Source organism: Otolemur garnettii, unplaced genomic scaffold (assembly GCF_000181295.1).
Source record: "Otolemur garnettii isolate 467f Iridium unplaced genomic scaffold, OtoGar3 scaffold00043, whole genome shotgun sequence".
NCBI lineage: Eukaryota > Metazoa > Chordata > Mammalia > Primates > Galagidae > Otolemur > Otolemur garnettii.
The window spans coordinates 10559074-10577326 of record NW_003852438.1 but is presented as its reverse complement, the minus strand read 5'-3'; the positions used below and the strand labels follow the sequence as shown (position 1 = coordinate 10577326).

At 49.0% G+C, this 18253-nt stretch overlaps 2 protein-coding genes and 2 long non-coding RNA genes across 5 annotated transcripts in view; 1 reads left to right on the top strand and 3 right to left on the bottom strand.

Moving 5' to 3' along the window:
• The window catches only part of ESYT1 (extended synaptotagmin 1), a 21719-nt gene extending 17428 nt beyond the window's left edge, over positions 1–4291 (bottom strand). Inside the window, exons 1-5 of the mRNA XM_012805505.2 lie at positions 3735–4291; positions 1096–1137; positions 780–914; positions 586–659; positions 349–460 (exon numbers count right to left, since the gene is read on the bottom strand). Of these exons, the coding sequence (XP_012660959.1) occupies positions 349–460; positions 586–659; positions 780–914; positions 1096–1137; positions 3735–4124 (753 nt within the window). The 5' untranslated portion in view covers positions 4125–4291. The remainder of the gene's footprint in view (positions 1–348; positions 461–585; positions 660–779; positions 915–1095; positions 1138–3734) is intronic.
• Positions 4292–10681: 6390 nt separating this feature from the next.
• Positions 10682–15253, bottom strand: ZC3H10 (zinc finger CCCH-type containing 10). Its single transcript, XM_012805543.2, has 3 exons — positions 15131–15253; positions 14283–14346; positions 10682–12669 (listed from the first exon to the last, which is right to left on the bottom strand). Exon 3 carries the CDS (start codon positions 12612–12614, stop codon positions 11316–11318), a length of 1299 nt encoding a protein of 432 aa, XP_012660997.1. The 5' UTR covers positions 12615–12669; positions 14283–14346; positions 15131–15253; the 3' UTR covers positions 10682–11315.
• A 355-nt stretch (positions 15254–15608) lies between these two features.
• On the bottom strand, positions 15609–16726 carry LOC105887048. 2 transcript variants are annotated; one of them, XR_001161319.2, is made up of 4 exons: positions 16678–16726; positions 16539–16563; positions 16166–16188; positions 15609–15950 (listed from the first exon to the last, which is right to left on the bottom strand). It is a non-coding gene; the product is annotated as an uncharacterized LOC105887048 (long non-coding RNA). The 2 variants fall into 2 exon arrangements; XR_002773584.1 differs by lacking the exon at positions 16678–16726 and having other exon boundaries at positions 16539–16671.
• Positions 16727–16781: 55 nt separating this feature from the next.
• The window catches only part of LOC111725546, a 2882-nt gene continuing 1410 nt past the window's right edge, over positions 16782–18253 (top strand). The window contains exons 1-2 of the long non-coding RNA XR_002773585.1: positions 16782–16835; positions 16916–17062. This is a non-coding gene — a long non-coding RNA (uncharacterized LOC111725546). The remainder of the gene's footprint in view (positions 16836–16915; positions 17063–18253) is intronic.

Here is an 18253-nt window from a genome sequence, read left to right as displayed (position 1 = left end):
CTGCCTCAGCCTCCCAAGTAGCTGGGACTACAGGTGCCCGCCAGAACGCCTGGCTATTTTTTGGTTGCAGCCGTCATTGTTGTTTGGTGGGTCCGGGCTGGATTCAAACCTGCCACCTTAGGTGTATGTGGCTGGCGCCTTAGCCGCTTGAGCCACAGGTGCAGAGCCGCTTTTTTTATTTTTTATTTTTTAGGCCAGGGCCAGGTTTGAACCCAACACCTCCAGTATATGGGGCCAGGGCCTTACTCCTTGAGCCACAGGCACCACCCTAGAAGATCATAGCTTTTTCCCAGAATAAGCCCTCTGACCTTCCAGCCTTCCCTACCCTTGGTTTTTCCAACCTCCCACATCCTTATATCCCATGTGGGCCCCTGACATCTGCCCTACCTGCATGCCCTTGACTCCTGCTTTGCAGAAATATTTCTTCACTTCCACATCAATTTGCACATCACCCACGTAGCTGGGGTTGAAGAAAGAATAAAGAGGGTTAGTACTCATCTGACATGGCGGTTGGGGAAAGTGAAGTAGCCAGAAGTGACCAGGACACACTGGAGGGGAGTCAGGAAGAGCGGTGAGTGGCACTACCTGATGTTCAAGTCCAGCAAGATCTGCTCTTTCCGCTGACCAGGGTGAACCTTGACTCCTATGATGCGCAAAGGCTGGAGAGAGATGAATTCTTGACATGGGCGGGGAAAGGAGGAAGACTTCATACCCTCTGGGCCACCCATCCTCTTTATCCCATTTGCCCCCTTTCATTACTTTCTTTCCTATGAACGTACCTTTTCACCCAGTTCTACTCGTGTAAATGTAAATGTCTGAAGATGGGGGTTAGATCCCCGAACAGCTGGGGCCACAGTTTCTGCCAGAAGCTTCTCCATATACTGACCCAGGAAGGGCCAGACCTGGGCCACAATCTGGGAGGAAAGGGAGGTGGTCACAGGCCTGATCTTGCCTCTAATGGCAAGTTCCTTCAGAATCTTCCCCTCAAGAGAGCACCTGGGGACTAGGCTGGGGGTAGAGCTGAGGGTCCACCAAGAGGAATGAGCCTCCATTCTTCCCTCATGAAGAACAATAATCAGGAGAATCAGTCCTCACCTTATTTAGCCATTCAGCCTTTTCCACATCTGGGAAGCTGACCTGGAGGTGAGAAAGGCAGAGATAGCAATGAACACTCTCTGTCTGTGGTTCTTACCAAGATGTGGGTGGGATGCCCATAGAGGAGAGGAAGTGTGTGTTGCAAGGACTCCTCACACTGGGGAGGGGTCTGGGGTAGGGCGCAGGGGCTGGGATGTGCAGAGGTTTCATTCCTCCCAGAGTTTGAGGCTGAGGTCTATTAAGAGGAGCTGGCTGGACACAGTGGCTCACTCCTGTAATTAGCACTCTGGGTGGCAGAGGCGGGTGGATCCCTTGAGCTCAGGAGCTTGAGACCAGCCTGAGCAAGAGTGAGGCCCCCATTTCTTTTCTTTTTTTTTTTTTTCAGACAGAGCCTCAAGATGTCCCCCTGGGTAGAGTGCCATGGCATCACAGCTCACAGCAACCTCCAACTCCTGGGCTCAAGCGAATCTCCTGCCTCAGCCTCCCAAGTAGCTGGGACCACAGGCGTCCACCACAATGCCTGGCTATTTTTTGGTTGTAGCTGTCATTGTTGTTTGGTGGGCCCGGGCTGGATTCCAACCCGCCACCTTAGGTGTATGTGGCTGGCTCCTTAGTCACTTGAGCCACAGGCACGGAGCCGAGGCCCCCATTTCTAATAAAAAACAAAACAAGCAAAAAAAAAACCTAGCTGGGCATCATGTCAGGCACCTGTAGTTCCAGATACTTGCGAGGCTGGGGCAAAAGGATCACTTAAGCCCAAGTGTTTGAGGTTGGTGTGAGAGATGATGCCCCAGCACTGTAGTCAGAGCTACAGAGTGAGACTCTGTCTCAAAAAAAAAAAAAGAAAGAAAGAAAGAAAGAAAGGGCTTGGTGCCTATAGCTCAAGCTGCTAAGGCACCAGCCACATACACCAGAGCTGGTGGGTTAGAATCCAGCCCAGGGCCTGCCAAACAACAATGACAACTACAACCAAAAAATAGCCAGGCGTTGTGGCGGGCACTTGTCCCAGCTACTTGGGAGGCTGAGGCAAGAGAATTGCTTAAGCCCAAAAGTTTGAGGTTGCTGTGAGCTATGACTCCAGGGCTACAGCTTGAGGTTCTGTCTCGAAAGAAAGAAAGAAAGAAAGAAAGAAAGAGAGGCTCAGTGCCTGTGGCTCAAGTGGCTAAGGTGCCAGCCACATACACCTAAGATGGCGGGTTCGAATCCAGCCCCAGCCGCCAAAACAACAATGACGGCTGCAACAACAACAACAAAATTGCTGGGCGTTTTGGCAGGCGCCTGTGGTCCCAGCTACTTGGGAGGCTGAGGCAGGAGACTAGTTTGAGCCCAGGAGTTGGAGATTGCTGTGAGCTGTGATTCCACAGCACTCTGCCCAGGGGGATAGCTTGAGGCTCTGTCTCAAAAAAAAAAAAAGAAAAGAAAAGAAAAGAAAAGAAAAGAAAAAGGTTGAAAGAAAAAAAAGAAAAGGCCAGAAACTGATGTAGGCAACATGAAGTTGCTTTGTGGCTAGCTCCAGGCTATGAAATGACAGCTCTGACCCCCCCCCCCCCAGCTCACATTCCTTCTGGAAAGGGATGTACAGTCAAATCTGGAGTTCGAGGGAATCTGGGATTGAAGAAACTCTTCCCTTCTCTCCTCACTCTGGGGCTTGTATCGCAAAAAAGGTCAAGTGGGAAGCAAATCCCTGAGTCAGGGAGTGACCAGAAGAGCTAATGAGGTCCTGGCTTTGTGCTTGTTCTTTCTCTCTCTCTTTTACAGTTAAAAGAGACACCTGCGCTCGGCATTGCGTGGCAGTAAGATTAGCTTCCATGTGAGGCGCAGCCGCCCGGGCTACAGGTCCCCTAGGACCATTTCTTCCCCCTTTCTCCTCCCAGCCCAGGGCCTGGGAAGCATGGCTGTGCTGCTTTGTGTCAATTTAGATTCCCCTCGTCTGCCATTCTTCCCTTGGACTGGCACCTCCGCTGGGAGGGACCAGGTGAGGGACTCTGCTGCGGCACGGTGAAAAGGGTCTAGTCCCAGAGGAGCAAGCACAGCCCACAGTCCGGAAAAGGGTGTGGCCGCCGGCCGGGCGTGCGGGTCGGGCACTGCAGCAGCCGCCTCCACGGTGCCGCAGCCCGGCAGCCAGGGCTGGAAAGCCACTGCCGGAGGGCCAGCCCGGGTGCCAGGGCTCAGCTGGGAAGTGCTCTTGGGGCTGGATCTCACGGGTAAAAGGAAGAATCTTATGGCCTTAAGTGGGTAAAAAGTCTTGAGAACACAAGAGGCAGGGGAACCCTTTGAACAGTAACCGGAACCTGGATGCCCAGAAGCAGCGACAGGGCCAATGGCACCAGAAGCCAAGAGGGGCGTTCAAGATGGCTTGGCTAGGAGGGAAACCCCAGCTGAGATGAGGTCTCTAGATGTTCCCACTGCTGTAGACCAAGAGTAGGGGAAGAAGTCCTAGTTCTGTGCAAGGACCCATCTGGGAGCGCGGAGAGGGTGGGTGGGGACAGTGGCTCGTCCCAGCAGGCAGGAGGCTAGCGGGGAGGGGAAATTCTCCCCAATTCCCAAATTGGGGAGCTGACTCTAGGGAAGGACATACTCCAGACTGCGGAGTTGGGAGGGGGGCTGTGCTGCACCGAGGACGTATGGCAGTTGCTCACCCAGGCAGGTAGCTCTCGATGGCTCATATAGAGAGTTTTCGCTGTGACTTGCTCCTCGTCGTCCAGTAACTGCCTCGCTACTCGAAGGCTCCGTTCTTTCTCATCTCGGACCCGGCGCCAGCCCAGGTAGAGGGCGAGGCCGACGAGTACGAAACCCACGCTGAGTCCCACTGCCCCGGCCAGGTACACCGGTATCAGCACCAGCAACCGCCGCCCGAAAGAAGTCAGCACAGCCAGGGCCTCGCCCGCTGCTCCCGGGCCGACACGTTGGCCCCCAGAACCCGGGTCGGGCTTCGCGTAAGCAGCCGGGGGCTGGTCAGGGAGGTCGGAGGGGGCAGTGGGCTGGTCCATGGGGCTGAGGCTGGAGCCCTCTCCCGGGGAGCGTTCCATTGTGCCACCGCTGAGAACCCGCCCCACCCAGAGACAAGGGGAAAACTGCCTGGTCTAGCGGGCAGCAACCCTCTGCAAACCGTGATCCCCGCGAAGGGGGAGGGGACCTCAAGTCACGCCCATCCTCTCTGAGGGCTTGGGTTGGCTCGCGCCGCGTAGACCTAGGTGGAGTTAAAGATTGAAACTCCTCCCGTCTTCCGCGGAGAAGGGAGCCGGGTTCGGAGAGGCACGGCCTCACTGATTGGACCAGAGTGCCAAGATGGGGTCTGGGATGGCGGGAAAAGGACGGATGGGTCTCAGGGGCTGCATTTGATTTGGTAATAAGGAGAAGGCGTGGTGTACCATTTAAAGAGAGGAGGGCGGACCTAGAGCTCCCCCACGTGGGATTCCAGTGCCTACGGTATGACGTCATGCGGAGCCGTACTGTCAATTACTCGGTTTTGGAGAAAGCCCAAGTTGCGAAGTTTGAGGGATTGAGGGATTGTGGGGCGTCATGATTTCTTTCTATCTGTTCTGACGGTTTAGCAGGATTTGGTCTAGGACTCCTGTATGTTTCTTTGTCAGCTTTCCCTAGTTCTCTTTCTTTTCTTGGCTGACCTTACAGAAGGAAAAAAAAACCGAAATGATATTTGGAAGTGTTCGAGTACGGACCATCTATCCCACACCCCCAATTCCCTTACCTTTTCCATGCAGTGTAATAACTGACGCTACAGAAAACTGGAAAGTTTGGGAAGTACAAAACATAATCCAGCCTTCAGGGAAGAAAAAAAAAAAGCGGAGGAGCGAATAGGAAGTGAAGCTTTATTTCTTTTTGGAAATCCCCAAGGGTTAGCTAGTCATCGCTACCTTAGAGGATGGATTAAGACTAAATTGGCGCCAAAAGCAGGGGACCCTCAACTGCAGAGGAAATTATTACATTTTTCAAGAATTTCCTGAGCCTGAAAAATTTATAAAGAACACTAAAATGAGGAAACAAAAGCCGTGAGGTAATTCCGTTTCTCATTTGCCTGAGTTAGAAGAAAGGTTTGCAATACAGGTGTAATACTAATGCCAGTTCTTCGTTGTACTGTGTAAGTTTAAGAAGGAAAAGTGCAGGGTACACTGATGATGAATATTTTTTGCAGTTAACTGGCTTTAAACTAAGATGGGAGTGTTGTCCAGAGATGTAGGTACTAAACTAATTGGAAGCTGAGGAAGGAAGGGTTGGTTGTCATGATTATTTTTAAATAATTTTTAATGCAGTATATGTGCAGCTTATTGTTACTCTTTCTGATGCAGCAGAGGAACTAGGGGTGATTGTTGGAGAAACTAGATCTGCAACTGATAAATTTATCTGGCTCTGCAGGGCATAGCTTTCATGGGGCTGTTTCATCAAAGCTGCTTACAACCTGTCCTTGCTCAGCTTCCCTCCCTTAATCTTTTTTCACTTCCTTTTCTCTACTTCCCTATGGCTGGCAATAGCTAGACTGCTTCATTCAGTTTGCATGTATAAGACACAATTTTCTATCTGCCTCCTTTATCCTCCATATTCCCAGAAGTGAGCAGATAGAAAAGGGCAACCATGGACTTGGAGGGGATATGAGTGATCTGCTCACCAACTGATGAAGCAGAACTACAGCAGGACAGTGGATGAACCTCCTGAGAAACAAATGTCTCTATAAACTGAAATCTGCCAAGAGGTAAGGGAGGGGGTTCCTAGGCCTGGGGGACTGGAGAGGGTGACCTTTGGAGGTGCCTTCCCAAACTTCTCCCTTTCTCATCTCATCCAGATCATCACACTCTTTCATTTTAGATGTCTTATGGGGGGACAAAATCTCATCCTCAGGAAGGTCTTGTCCCAGCTGGAGCCCAGGAGCCACAAATCAGTTGCAGTGCAGTTTACCAGCTCAAGTGAACAGGGTGGGTCCCGCCATTGACAATCCTGTTGCCCAGGTGCCACCTGGTGGTGATAAACAATAAGTGGCAACAGAAAGGTATGGCCGATTGTTAGAGGAAGTGTCTTCGAGTGGGGCCCAAGTGAAGAGAGAATATCCAGACTTCCTGGACTTGCAATCTGCATTTATATGTAAACCAATTGCCTTCTAGGGAAGGCAGGAGGTTGGATGTGGTACTCTGGTCTCATCCTATTCACAAGGCCAAAGGGGCAACAGGATTTGAAGACACTTCTGTATTATTTATTCCTTAAAATTTACTGCCAAATAGTAGTCCCATCGTTGCATGGCTCTATCACTGGAACTTTCTCATGCCAAGTCTGAAGTCAGACTGCCTGCATAGATTCCTGGCCCAATCTTTACTAGTTTAGAACTCTGGGCGTTTTTTTTCTTTTTTTCTGTAGCTTATACCTGACATGGAAGAGCAAAGACCTTTTAAGCCTCCTTTCTCCTGCAAAATAATAGTACCCATTGTGTCAATAAAATATCCATGTATTGTGGCAGGCACCTGTAGTGCCAGCTACTTGGCAGGCTGAGGCAAGAAAATCGCTTCAGCCCAAGAGTTTGAGGTTGCTGTGAGCTGTGACAGGACAGCACTCTACCCAGGGCAACAGCTTAAGACTGTCTCAAGGCTCAGCACCTGTGGCTCAAGTGGCTAAGGCGCCAGCCACATACACCTAAGGTGGCTAGTTTGAATCCAGCCCAGGCCCGCCAAACAACAATGATGGCTGCAACCAAAAAAAAAAATAGCCAGGCATTGTGGCCGGTGCTGTGGTCCCAGCAACTTGGGAGGCAGAGGCAGGAGACTCACTTGAGCCCAGGAGTTGGAGGTTGCTGTGAGCTGTGATGCCACAGCACTCTACCCAGGGGGACAGCTTGAGGCTCTGTCTCAAAAACAAAACAAAAAAGTAGAAATGTTGCATGTAAAGTGCATAGCACAGTGTCTGGACTTATATTAACCAATCAATGAATGTTAGCTAGTCTAGAGCTCCCTTTTTATCTCCTGTGCAGTAAACAGAACCTTCTTCCATCAGATAGTTTTTCAAATATCCAAAGACATCTACTCGATTTCCCTTCAGCCTTCTCTTGCCAGTTCTTTTTCAGCTGTCCCTTTGGTTTGTCAACGGCCCTCTTAATAATTATTTAGAAAAACACACAATATTAGGAGTGGTTCTATTTAGGCATAATATAGTAGAACTGTTAAGAGTCCTAGGTTGTTCTCATCTGAATTATTGCTAGTGTAGAAGTGTATACTTTTCCTCAAATTCAAGGTTTTATCCCTAAGCAATTTTTAGGGGAGAGCACTCCAGTGTTTTAGTCAATGCAAGTGATAGACCCTTTGAATATTATTTAGCACTTCATTGTGTTACTGTTGATAAATGTTTTTTTAATATTTTTATCTAAGTTGGTTTTTTTTTTAAGAGACAAAGTCTCATTTTATCGCCCTCTGTAGAGTGCTATGATGTCACAGCTCAGAGCAACCTCCAACTCCTGGGCTTAGGCGATTCTCTTGCCTCAGCCTCCTGAAGGTAGCTGGGACTACCCAAGTTGGGTTTTTTAATAACACACAACCCTTGGGGGCTTATCACTAGAGATTTCTCTAACATGAATGCACTAATCAACATTCCACCAAATGCTACTATTAACTGACTCATAATTTTTTTTATCTGCAATGACTTAGCAGTACTAGAGCAGAGAACAGCTCCTGACACAGGCTTCAAAGTTGTTAAGACTATCTGGTGCTCACAGATAGCCAGTAAGTTCTTCTTTTGAACACAATCTCATCAAACATCAGCATTAGACGAGGTCACTCACTGACTGGGATGAAGTGAGATAAAAAACAAGATCACGGCTCGGCGCCTGTGGCTCAAGCGGCTAAGGCGCCAGCCACATACACCTAAGGTGGCGGGTTCGAATCCCCAGCCCGGGCCCGCCAAACAACAATGACGGCTGCAACCAAAAAATGGCCAGGCATTGTGGTGGGCGCCTGTAGTCCCAGCTACTTGGGAGGCTGAGGCAGGAGACTCGCTTGAGCCCAGGAGTTGGAGGTTGCTGTGAGCATGATGCCATAGCACTCTACCCAGGGGAATAGCTTGAGGCTCCGTCTCAAAAAAAAAAAAACAAAAAAACAAAAAAAACAAGATCACTGGCTGGACACAGTGGTTTACACCTGTAATCCTAGCACTCTGGGAGGCCAAGGTGGGTATATTACTTAAGCTTACAAGTTGGAGACCAGCCTGAGCAAGAGAAAGACCCCATCTTTACTAAAAATAGAAAAACTAGCCAGGTGTTGTGGTGGGCACCTATAGTGTCAGCTACTTGGGAGGCTGAGGCAAAAGAAGCTGTTGAACCCAAGAGTTTGAGGTTGCTGTGAGCTATGCCAACGTGGTACTCTACCCAGTGTGACAGAGTGAAGCTCTGTCTCAATAAATAAATAATAAATAAAAATAGAAAAACTAGCTGAGGTTTGTAGTGGGCACCTATTGTCTCAGCTACTTGTAAGGCTAAGACAATAGTATCACTTTAGCCCAGGAGTTTGAGGTTGCTGTGAACTATAATTCACAGCATTCTACCAAGGGCAACAAAGTGAGACTTTGTCTCAATTAAAAATGAAAAAAACAAACAAAGAAAAAAACAATGGCCAGGCAAATGGCCAGGCACCATGGCTCACGCCTGTAATTTTAGCACTCTGGGAGGCAGAGGTGGGTGGATAGCTTGAGCTCACAAGACCAGCCTGAACAAAAGCAAGACCCCATCTCTACTAAAAAAAGCAGGAAAACTAAGGCAAGAGGATTGTTTGAGCCTGAGAATTAGAGGTTGTTGTGAGCTATGATGCCATAGCACTCTACCCAGGAAAACAGCTTGACTCTGTCTCAAAAAAATAAATAAATCATAAAAATAAATAAAACAAGATCACTTCACAATTTTGTTCAAGCACTGGACAGCTTGCAAACCACAAAACAGCAAACTTCCTTTTCCCACCTAATGAGAGATTTCATTGCCAATGGCAGCTTTAGCTTCACACTAGTCTGCCCTCCTAGGTAAAATTAAGATATACAATCCTAGGGGCTGGCATGGTGGCTCATGCCTGTAATCCTAATACTCTGGGAGGCTGAGGCTGGAGGATTGCCTGAGCTCACTGGCTTGAGACCAGCCTGAGCCAAAGCAAGGACTCATCTCTAAAAATAGCTGGGCATTATGGCAGGTGCCTGTAGTCCCAGCTACTTGGGAGGCTGAGGCAAGAGAATCACTTAAGCCCAAGAGTTTGAGGTTGCTGTGAGCTATGACAACATAGCACTCTACGGAGGGCAACAAAGTAAGACTCTGTCTCAAAAAAAAAAAAAAAATCCAATCATAGAATTATCCCTTCCTCCCTTAACAGCACTAATGCAGAAGAACATCTACCTTTTTAAACCTTCCCCCAAATCACTTAACCAACACTAAATCCTCTGAGTCCTAACACTCTCCTATTGAGACACACTCCCTCACTGCAATGGCATTAAACCAACTTGTTTGGTGGTCTTTAGTTAGAATTAATGAATTCAAGACATGTCTTCAGTTTCCCAAATCAGCCTCTTTAGATATACTTGGCAAGGAGGAAATACAGTCAGGATTTGACTGAGAACTCATGTTGGTATCTATGATTACATTTTTCTCAAAATGTTCATAAACCATCTTTTAATAATCTAGAATTGTGCCAGAAAACTGTTAAGTTCATCAATGTGTTGTTTCTAAAATCCATAAATCCATATTTGCCCATTTTTAGGCTTTAGGCTTTTTTTCAATGTCCGGCTTTGACCTAGCCTACTATCTCCAATCCCAGGTATAACCTGAGTGATTAACCAGACAAGAGAGCAAGAGGTAGCAGGAGATACAATAGGGGTGGGGTGGGGTAGAGAGGGTGGGATACAACTGAGGATCACTTTCCCTACCCCTAAACCCATTGTCCCAGTAGACTATACACCTGAGTAGTTTCCCCTACATCAACCATGAACTGAGGAGAAACTGAAGTTTGGCTATTGGAGCCCCTGGCCTTACTGACCTTTAGACTTAAAATCTCTGGTCCTATGTGGAGATAGAGGGGAAAAGGGAATAAACCCAAGGCTTGTGTCCCCAGAACTCCCTTTTCCCAGCACCTCCCAAGCTTTGAAAGCATAAGGAACTGACCACTGAGAAAGGGCTGGTAGGAGGGAAATTAACTGCCATCAACAACTCAAGAAAGGCTACCTCCACCTGCCCTGCTGTTTGAATAAGGGAAGGATCTGTCAACTATACGTGTAACATCCCATCCCTATTTCTCAGCACATACACCCTCCATAATACCTGCCCCCAAATGCCCCTAGGAGCCCTGGTTACTAAGGCAACCTGGGAATAACATGTACAGAGAGACACCAGAAACAGATGGGATTATTTTTAAACTAGATTAAGTGGCTCCAATGCTTTTACCCCACAAAGTACCTTTTGCAAACCCCCACTTGGACTTGTTCTGGATCCCTACCCTTCTTTGGCTACCACCAAACCTACCCAAGCTAATAAGGGTGGGGTCTTTATCCCATTTTGGCATGAGATCTACTTACTGCTCCCATCTTCTACACAGAAGATCTAAGCAAGTTTTCACTGCCTCCATTTGTTAAAAATAATTGTTCTTTTATTTCTTTGGAAAGTAGTGGGCCCTGCCCTACGAATTTCCAGGCCAAGCTAGGGTCATGAATGCTCCCCTAGTCTTTGGGCTGGAGTACTATGGTCCTGGCCTTTCCAGGGCCTAGGAGCAGCTCCTGTATTGTCCAACCCAACCAACTGGGCCCCAAATTGTCTGAAGGCTGCTATCAGGCCTTCTCTCTGGCCACTCACTTCCCAGTCTTTCCTGGCTTTCCCTCTGGGCAGGTTTTTTTTCCCAAACCCAGTGTTGGAACCTGTGCTATGCAGAAGAGAGGACAAGACCAGGGATGTCTCCAACTTCCCCTAAGAGGACAAAGACCCTCAGTCAGTCCTTCCTCTCTCCTGGCTTCAGTCTGCATTCTTATGCAAGCCCCCATTGTGAGAGTAAGAGATAGATAAGAGGACCCTCATAAAAGGCAGGTGAGAGAACACACACCAACCCTACCCCTCCTCAGAACCATACTCCTTGTAGTCTCTTGTCCTAGTTCTTGAGTGAGCCCTTCAGAAAGGGCCTGAGAGGGCTAGGCGAGTAGCTAAGGGCCCCAGGGCCCCATAACCCCAGCACTGAGAGGCTACACCAGGGGAGTGTCCTTTGGCCCCATCAGTGTGGCATGGCTGTGATGCGCATGCTCTGGGAAGCAATAGGGTAAGTCACCATGGGAGTGGTAGTGTGGCTCATTGTGATTCCTGCCAACGGCTGGGCCATCGATACAGCCACAGGGGCTACAGGAGCCACAGATACAGCTACAGGAGCCATGGAGACAGGTGGGGGTGCCATTCCCTGGGCAATTGTTTGAGCCAGAGCAGCTGACAGTGGTGCAATCTCTGGGTTCAAGTGTGGGGGAGGAGCAGTAGGAGGGGCAGCATTAGTTGGGGGAGCAGCTGGAGCTCCAGCAGGGGCCACCAGTTCTTGTTGGGTCACAGGACGAGGCTGTAGAGCCTGGCTGCTAAGAGTAGTGTGAGTTTGGGCAATGCCATGGTTAAAAGTGGCGACAGTACCCACAGTGGGGGCAAGAGTCTGCTCAGTCGCTGGTGCAGTGGAGCTCAGGGTCATCACCTTGGCCTGATTTCGGAATTGAGCATTTTGTTCCAGCAGTACTTCGTTAGTTGCCAACAGGTTGCTGACCTGCTTCTTTAGCTCCTCCACTCGCTTCCTAAGCATGGCATTCTCCTCCTCTAGCAGTCTGCACTCTACTCCACGGGGCGGAGCCAAGCTATATTCATATGACTCAAAATGGGGGCCATCAGGAGGACAGCATCCACCTCGCCGGCGCTTGGGGCCTGGCTCATGGTCCTCAAAGCCCCTGTCAGGAAGGTCATAGATATCATAGAGATCATGACGTCGTCCCGGGGGGACTGATCCTGTTGAGCCTCCACCACCAGTGCCTCCTCCGCCCCGAGCATCGAACTCAAAATCCCGTTGCAGGTGACGGAACTTGCACTTAGCTCCTCTCTGACAGTCACCCTTGAGGAAGTCACGGCAGATGGGAACCTCCTCTTTGCCATTTGGTAGGTCAGCTGGTGAAAGGCCCAGGCCAGCTGCCACTTTCTGCCTCAGTCGAGGGGGAAGCTCTCCTGTCTTCTTATAGCCATCCTCATCTTCTTTGGAGCCATGGATGAAACGGCAATTTGGGCGGCTACACTCTTTGTTCTGGAAGTCATGGCAGAAGATGAACTCATTTTTGCTCACTCCCAAGTTGGAGACCTCACTCATGTCTGGGTGGCGATATCGACAACGCTTGCCTCGCTTGCACACATTCCTCAAGAAGTCTCTACAGATGGCATCTGAGGTGGCCCCACCATTCCCTGCCCCTGCCCCACTGGCTTCCTCATTGCCACCGCCTCCAGGGCCTCCACTGCTGTTCCCAGTGCCATTGGCATAGTTGTCCCTGTCAGGCATCCTGGTTTCCCCCAATTCAGGGCTTTCTTCCTTTTCTTGCCACTCTTGGTGACCACTAAAAAAAGAGAACTGTGTCAGAAAATTCTCCAGAGATAGCCTATTCTTCCTGATTATAGGGCAGGCAGTCGAGAGGGGCAATGGCTTCTAAGGCGTAATAATTCTAGCTTAAATGGCTGACCCATCAGAAACCCTGCCCAGGCCCTTCTGCACCTGGTCTAGATCAGAATGATTCACACTTGCCTGGCTAAGAGGAGAGGGAGGGAGTTGGGGAGAAGCCACCTTATGTCACTAATGATGAAAAGCCAAGGAGGGGGCAGGGAGAGAATAGTGTTGGATTTTATTTTCTCTTCTAAGCTGATCTTATTAAAGTTGTGGAAATGAAATTAAAACTACTATCACTGTCTAAATAGACTGGGAATAGTGTCCAAGATGGACTGCTTAGCTACCAGGGCTGTAGATGGTAACACTGATAACAAACTTCCCCTAATCCATGTTCCATAGAATCTTTGGCAAGGGCTTTGTATGTGGCTCTGTATGTTATTGTATCTCTAGAACCCAAGAAACCCAGGGTGAAGAGACTGTGGGCAGTTTCTAAATCTACTTTTTTTTTTTTTTGAGACAAAGCCTCAAGCTGTCACCCGGAGTAGAGTGCCATGGCATCACAGCTCACAGCAACCTCCAATTCCTGGGCTTAAGCAATTCTCTTGCCTCAGCCTCCCAAGTAGCTGGTACTACAGGCGTCCGCCACAAAGCCCAGCTAGTTTTTGGTTGTAGTTGTTGTTTGGCAGGCCTGGGCTGGATTCGAACCTGTCAGCTCTGGTGAATGTGGCAGGAGCCTTAGCTGCTTGAGCTACAGGTGCCGAGCCCTAATGTATTGTTTTTAGTATTCTTTCCCAGCCCATCGCTACTCTGAACCCCAGGGAAGTAAGTCCATCCCCTCCATTTCAGAGGAGTTCTAAGCCAGACTCTCTCTACTTCTAGACCCCCTAGGACAAAATATTTTGTGACAAGGTCAGGTGAGAATGAGTTAATTTTACAGAATGAGTGACCTTTCCCCATTCCCTTCCTACCTCCCTGTGTGAAGATCCCACTGCCATTCCTCACCCTATAAAGATCCACTTTATTTATAGACTCCATAAAAGTTTTTTAAGTCTCCTATTTCCCAAGAGAGCTCTGGAATGTCAGTCCACTGCCCTGGTTCTATCCCTCCCCTCTCCACCCGCAATAAGACTGGGAGTCCCTGCTACCACGTGTCTGACCTCTCCAGCCTTTCCTGGGCAGTGTTCAGGCTCCCCCTGCAGTTGAAACAGGAAAACTTCACGTTGTTTCCCTGTAAGCGTAAGGGAATCTTTACTTCTTTGGCTTTGACCTACTCCCACTTCACTGGCTTGGCTGTGCCTTTAAATCTTCCTAAAATTAACTGACCAGACCATATAATAAGAGTTACAATCTTTACAAGAAGGTAGTTTTCCTTCAAAGGGAGGAATAACAGGAGCAATCAAGGACAGAAGTGGTAAAAGAAGACGTACAAACTTTTACTAAAAGAGAAATCACCAGGTGAAGAGTAAATGCCATCTATTCAAGCCTCACCCAAGTTGCAAGTCCCACCAGAAGCAGATAATTAGATACGATTTCTCCCCACCCAGTGTTCCCAGAATTAATTGATACCTGAGGTAGCTCAGGTGAAGTCCGGGGCTCCTGTGGGTCTCCACCTCCACATCACTGCTGGGTTCTGAACAGGAAAAAAATAGAGACATGGGTGGAAGAAGGGGTAACAGTGGACTACGGGGTGGTTCTCAGAAGAATTAAATATATGACAAAACGACACAGCTCTGGCAACGTCAGAATTTCGTTAGGGCTCAAATTGAACTTCTCCACCTGTCAAAGGGAGACGTAGCCAGTAAGAAGAGCAAGAGAGAACTAATTTGCAGGTACTGAGAGGAAGGGTTGGAAAACAATCCCCGAGTGAACAAAAGGTGAAGGGTGTCCTGCCTCAAGACGAAGATGTAGGGGTGAGAGCCCCACCAACGGCTGGAGTTGGGAACGTCGAACGAGGAACCTGCCAAGGACAGCGCCTGACAGTACAGTAGGAAGGCAGATTAGACTTGGGAACAGTGATCGTGACACCTCTCAATACCGCAGTGTGCAGAGAAAGTCCTAGTAGTTTCCCTACAGCAAGTCTTCTAGCTCGGCACGTTCGTGCAGTGCTGCCGGCGTTCAGGCATGAGCCTGGTGAACAGGACACTAACGGAGCACGAAGTGAAAAGGGGACTGGGATGGGGGGGTCCAGGTGACATCAAGCTGAGGGGAGGGGCAGGGCTGTGACGTCACGGAGCTGGCGTTTGCTCGTGAAGCAGGGTCAGTCAGAAAACCGGCTCTGCCTTGGGACGTGAGGAAAAGCCCGCTCGGTTGTGGGGGGCCTTGCGTGGCGCTGCCCGGCCGAGCCTAGCCGCTGGGCCGGCCCCGACTCCTCCCCTCCGGGCGCGGCCTCCACCTAAGTCTCCCGCCTCCCTCACCTGCCGCCGCCGCCGTAGTTGCTGCTGCCGCCTGCCGGTCCTGTAGCTTCGACAAAGAGCCGCCCACCCTATCGCTCTTCCGCTTCCTGCGGAAGGAACGACACTCTAGCTGCCGGACCCGGAACTACTCTCCGCGGCGCGCGAATTATTTGTGCGACTAGAAGCCCAAGTACCCAGCGGGCTTTGCGCGTCACCATGGTAACCCAACCCCAAAGCCGGGAAAAGAACCCCAAATAGGACAGCAATATATAGGCCTCTGGGCAAGCAAAGGCAGAACCAGCATATCTCTTAATTGCCCGCCGACCCTGAAACCTCCCCCCAGGCCTGCACCGCACCAGGTCCAGCTCTAGCCAAACTCTCCGTCACACGAGCATATTGCCAATACAGCAGCAGTCTTGACATCCCCCACAGCTCCAACTATGCTGGCACAGCATCCCCACCACACGGAACGGTAAAAAACACATCATGGACAAGAGGATTTGCTTCATCAGCCGAAACAGCAGAAGGTATGATTTATTGTATACTGGTTACACTCAGCCACAAGTGATAAACAGAACGAGTCCAGGATGTCAGGTCCAGGGCAAGGGACTGTTTTGGTGTGAGCAAGGTGGGTCTCTCAGGGGTGGTCTTGGTGATCGGATGGCGATGAGGTCTTATATCCACTGAGAGCAAATTCCAGACAGTAGCATGCAGTCCAGCAGCTTGTACTAGCCTCCTTAGCCTCTGGCATCCCATGTTCCTTCTCTTGTGGCCTTCACGAGTGCACAGCCAGCCGGTTTATTTGGACCTCTGCCTCATCTTTCTCCTTTTGCGCTTCAGCCTGAAAAGCAGACAGAATACAACCTCTGCCCTCCAACCAGTTGTGTCCCCTCCCATCTTCAATCAAAGGTGCACATACGACAGGGGGTCGCAACATGAATAAACACTAAGATTCTATTCCCCTGCGTTCAATCCCTGCCTCCCGAAAGGCAATCCTCTTGTAAGTTTGGACCAAGAGCACTCCACTTCTTTTGGGCCGGCAAAATCTCAACATACCTGCGCATTCGCTTCTTCCTCCACTAGCAACCGATCATGAAGAAAAGAACAGAAAAAAAATTAGTCTTACCAGGCCAGGTGGGGGTATGAAGCACACTACTTATTACATAGGTTCTCAACCAAGTATGGAGACTGCTTGCACCATTTCCTTCAGTAATGTGGGCACTCGACCCCAACAGAAATCTGAAGTTCATCTACTTTTCTTCCTAATCTATCCTGTTCCCCACAGCACTTAACGACCATCTCCTCTTTCTCCCTATACTATCCATCCTCTTCCGCTAACTCTAGGGAACCCTTGAGAATCTAGTAGTTCAGGTTTATGGAGGACTTCCCTTATCCCCACCTCTCAAGCTCACAACTAAGGGCCGCTCACCTTTGCTCTCATGGCGCGGAGGTTTCTATGGGAAAAGAGAAAAAGGCTACAGTTAGTTTGCTGTAACGATGGTAGACGCAGAGCTCAGATGTTAATGGATTGTCCGCAAAATCCGAGCACAGGCGAGGTATGCACTCACCTAGAAAGATGGCGCTAAGGCCGAGAGAAAGCTAAACTTCCGCCTACGGCTTTTTAGCGAAGCCCTCGGTGTCGTCACTTCCGCTGTTCCGCCTTTTTCCCCAAGGGGCGGGGCTGCAGTGGGAGTAACAGTGGCTATCGGCCCCTTCCAGGTGGCTGGTAAGTGATTGAATTAGGGGTTCTCTCGGAAAACAGTATTTTGCAACGAGTTGACAATCCTCCCCCCCCTGTATTTCTAGGAGGACGTCGTATTACAACGTGAGCACCCGTTTCCAATAGTGGACCGAGAGGGGCCGACCCGAAAAGCATAGTGACTTCCGCCTTGCTTCTCATTGCTTCTTGGGAGTTGAAGTTTCCTACCGAATCTTCCATTTTACTTTGGCTAGGTGAGGACTGAACAAAAATTCCCAATTGCTTTTCCTAGTTTGCCTTATTTTCTTTCTTTCTTTTTATTTATATATATATATATTTTTTTTTTTTTTTTGAGACAGAGTCTTCTCACTTTGTCGCCCTCAGTAGAGTGCTGTGGCGTCACAGCTCACAGCGATCTCAAACTCTTGGGCTCAAGTGATTCTCTTGCCTCAGCCTCCCGAGTAGCTGGGACTACAGGCGGCCACCACAACGCCTGGCTTTTTGTTGTTGTTGCAGTTGTTACTTTTGTTTTAGCTGGCCAGGGCCAGGGTTGAACCCTCGGTATATGAGGCCAGCGCCTTAAGACTGAGCCACAGGCGCCGCCGTTTGCCTTATTTTCTAAAATAAATTTCTGTAAGGAGATTCGATTTTGAAACTTCCTAAGGTCCTAAGATTCCAGAACATAGGAAACTGGGGAGTTGGTAGCGCTGCCATGCTACAAAAAGAGACCCTCTTCTTAGAGCAACTCTTTCCCCCCTATAACTCTGAGAATACTGTGTACAATCGGTTTTCCCCTCAATGCCTGAGGCAGAATGTCACTACAGTTTCCTGGCCCATTGCTTTATTTGTTCAGAAAATACTTCACTAATTCTCTAGCAGTGAAGATGGAACAAATGGACAGGGAAAAATTAGCTAATTTCTTTCTAGAGAAAGTATGACATTTGGGATTCAGATAAAGAACTTCCCACTCTCATGGCTTGGTTAGGTTAGAAACACCATAAAACAAGCAGATCCCCAAAGATTTGGCTACAGCAGACTTACTTTATGGAAGATGAAAAAGAATCTTAACCATACAGATGTCATCTTTTTGCTTAAAATACTGGAAAGTTTAGTGTGTGTGATTGCTAGAATCCCTCTCTTACAACTTATACAATATTTCCTTTTTTTTGTTTTGTTTTGTTTGAGACAGAGTCTCAAGCTGCCACTCTAGAGAGAGTGATCTGGTGTCATAGCTCACAGCAACCTCCAGCTTGGGCTCAAGTGCTCCTCTTGCCTCAGTTTTTCTATTGTTAGTAGAGACAGGGTCTCGCTTTTGCTCAGGTTGGGCTCAAACTTGTGAGCTCTCAAGCAATTCACCCGCCTCATCCTCCCAAAGTGCTAGGATTACAGGAGTGAAACATCATACCTGGCTGATATTTCGCTTTTTTTAACTTTTTTTTTTTTTT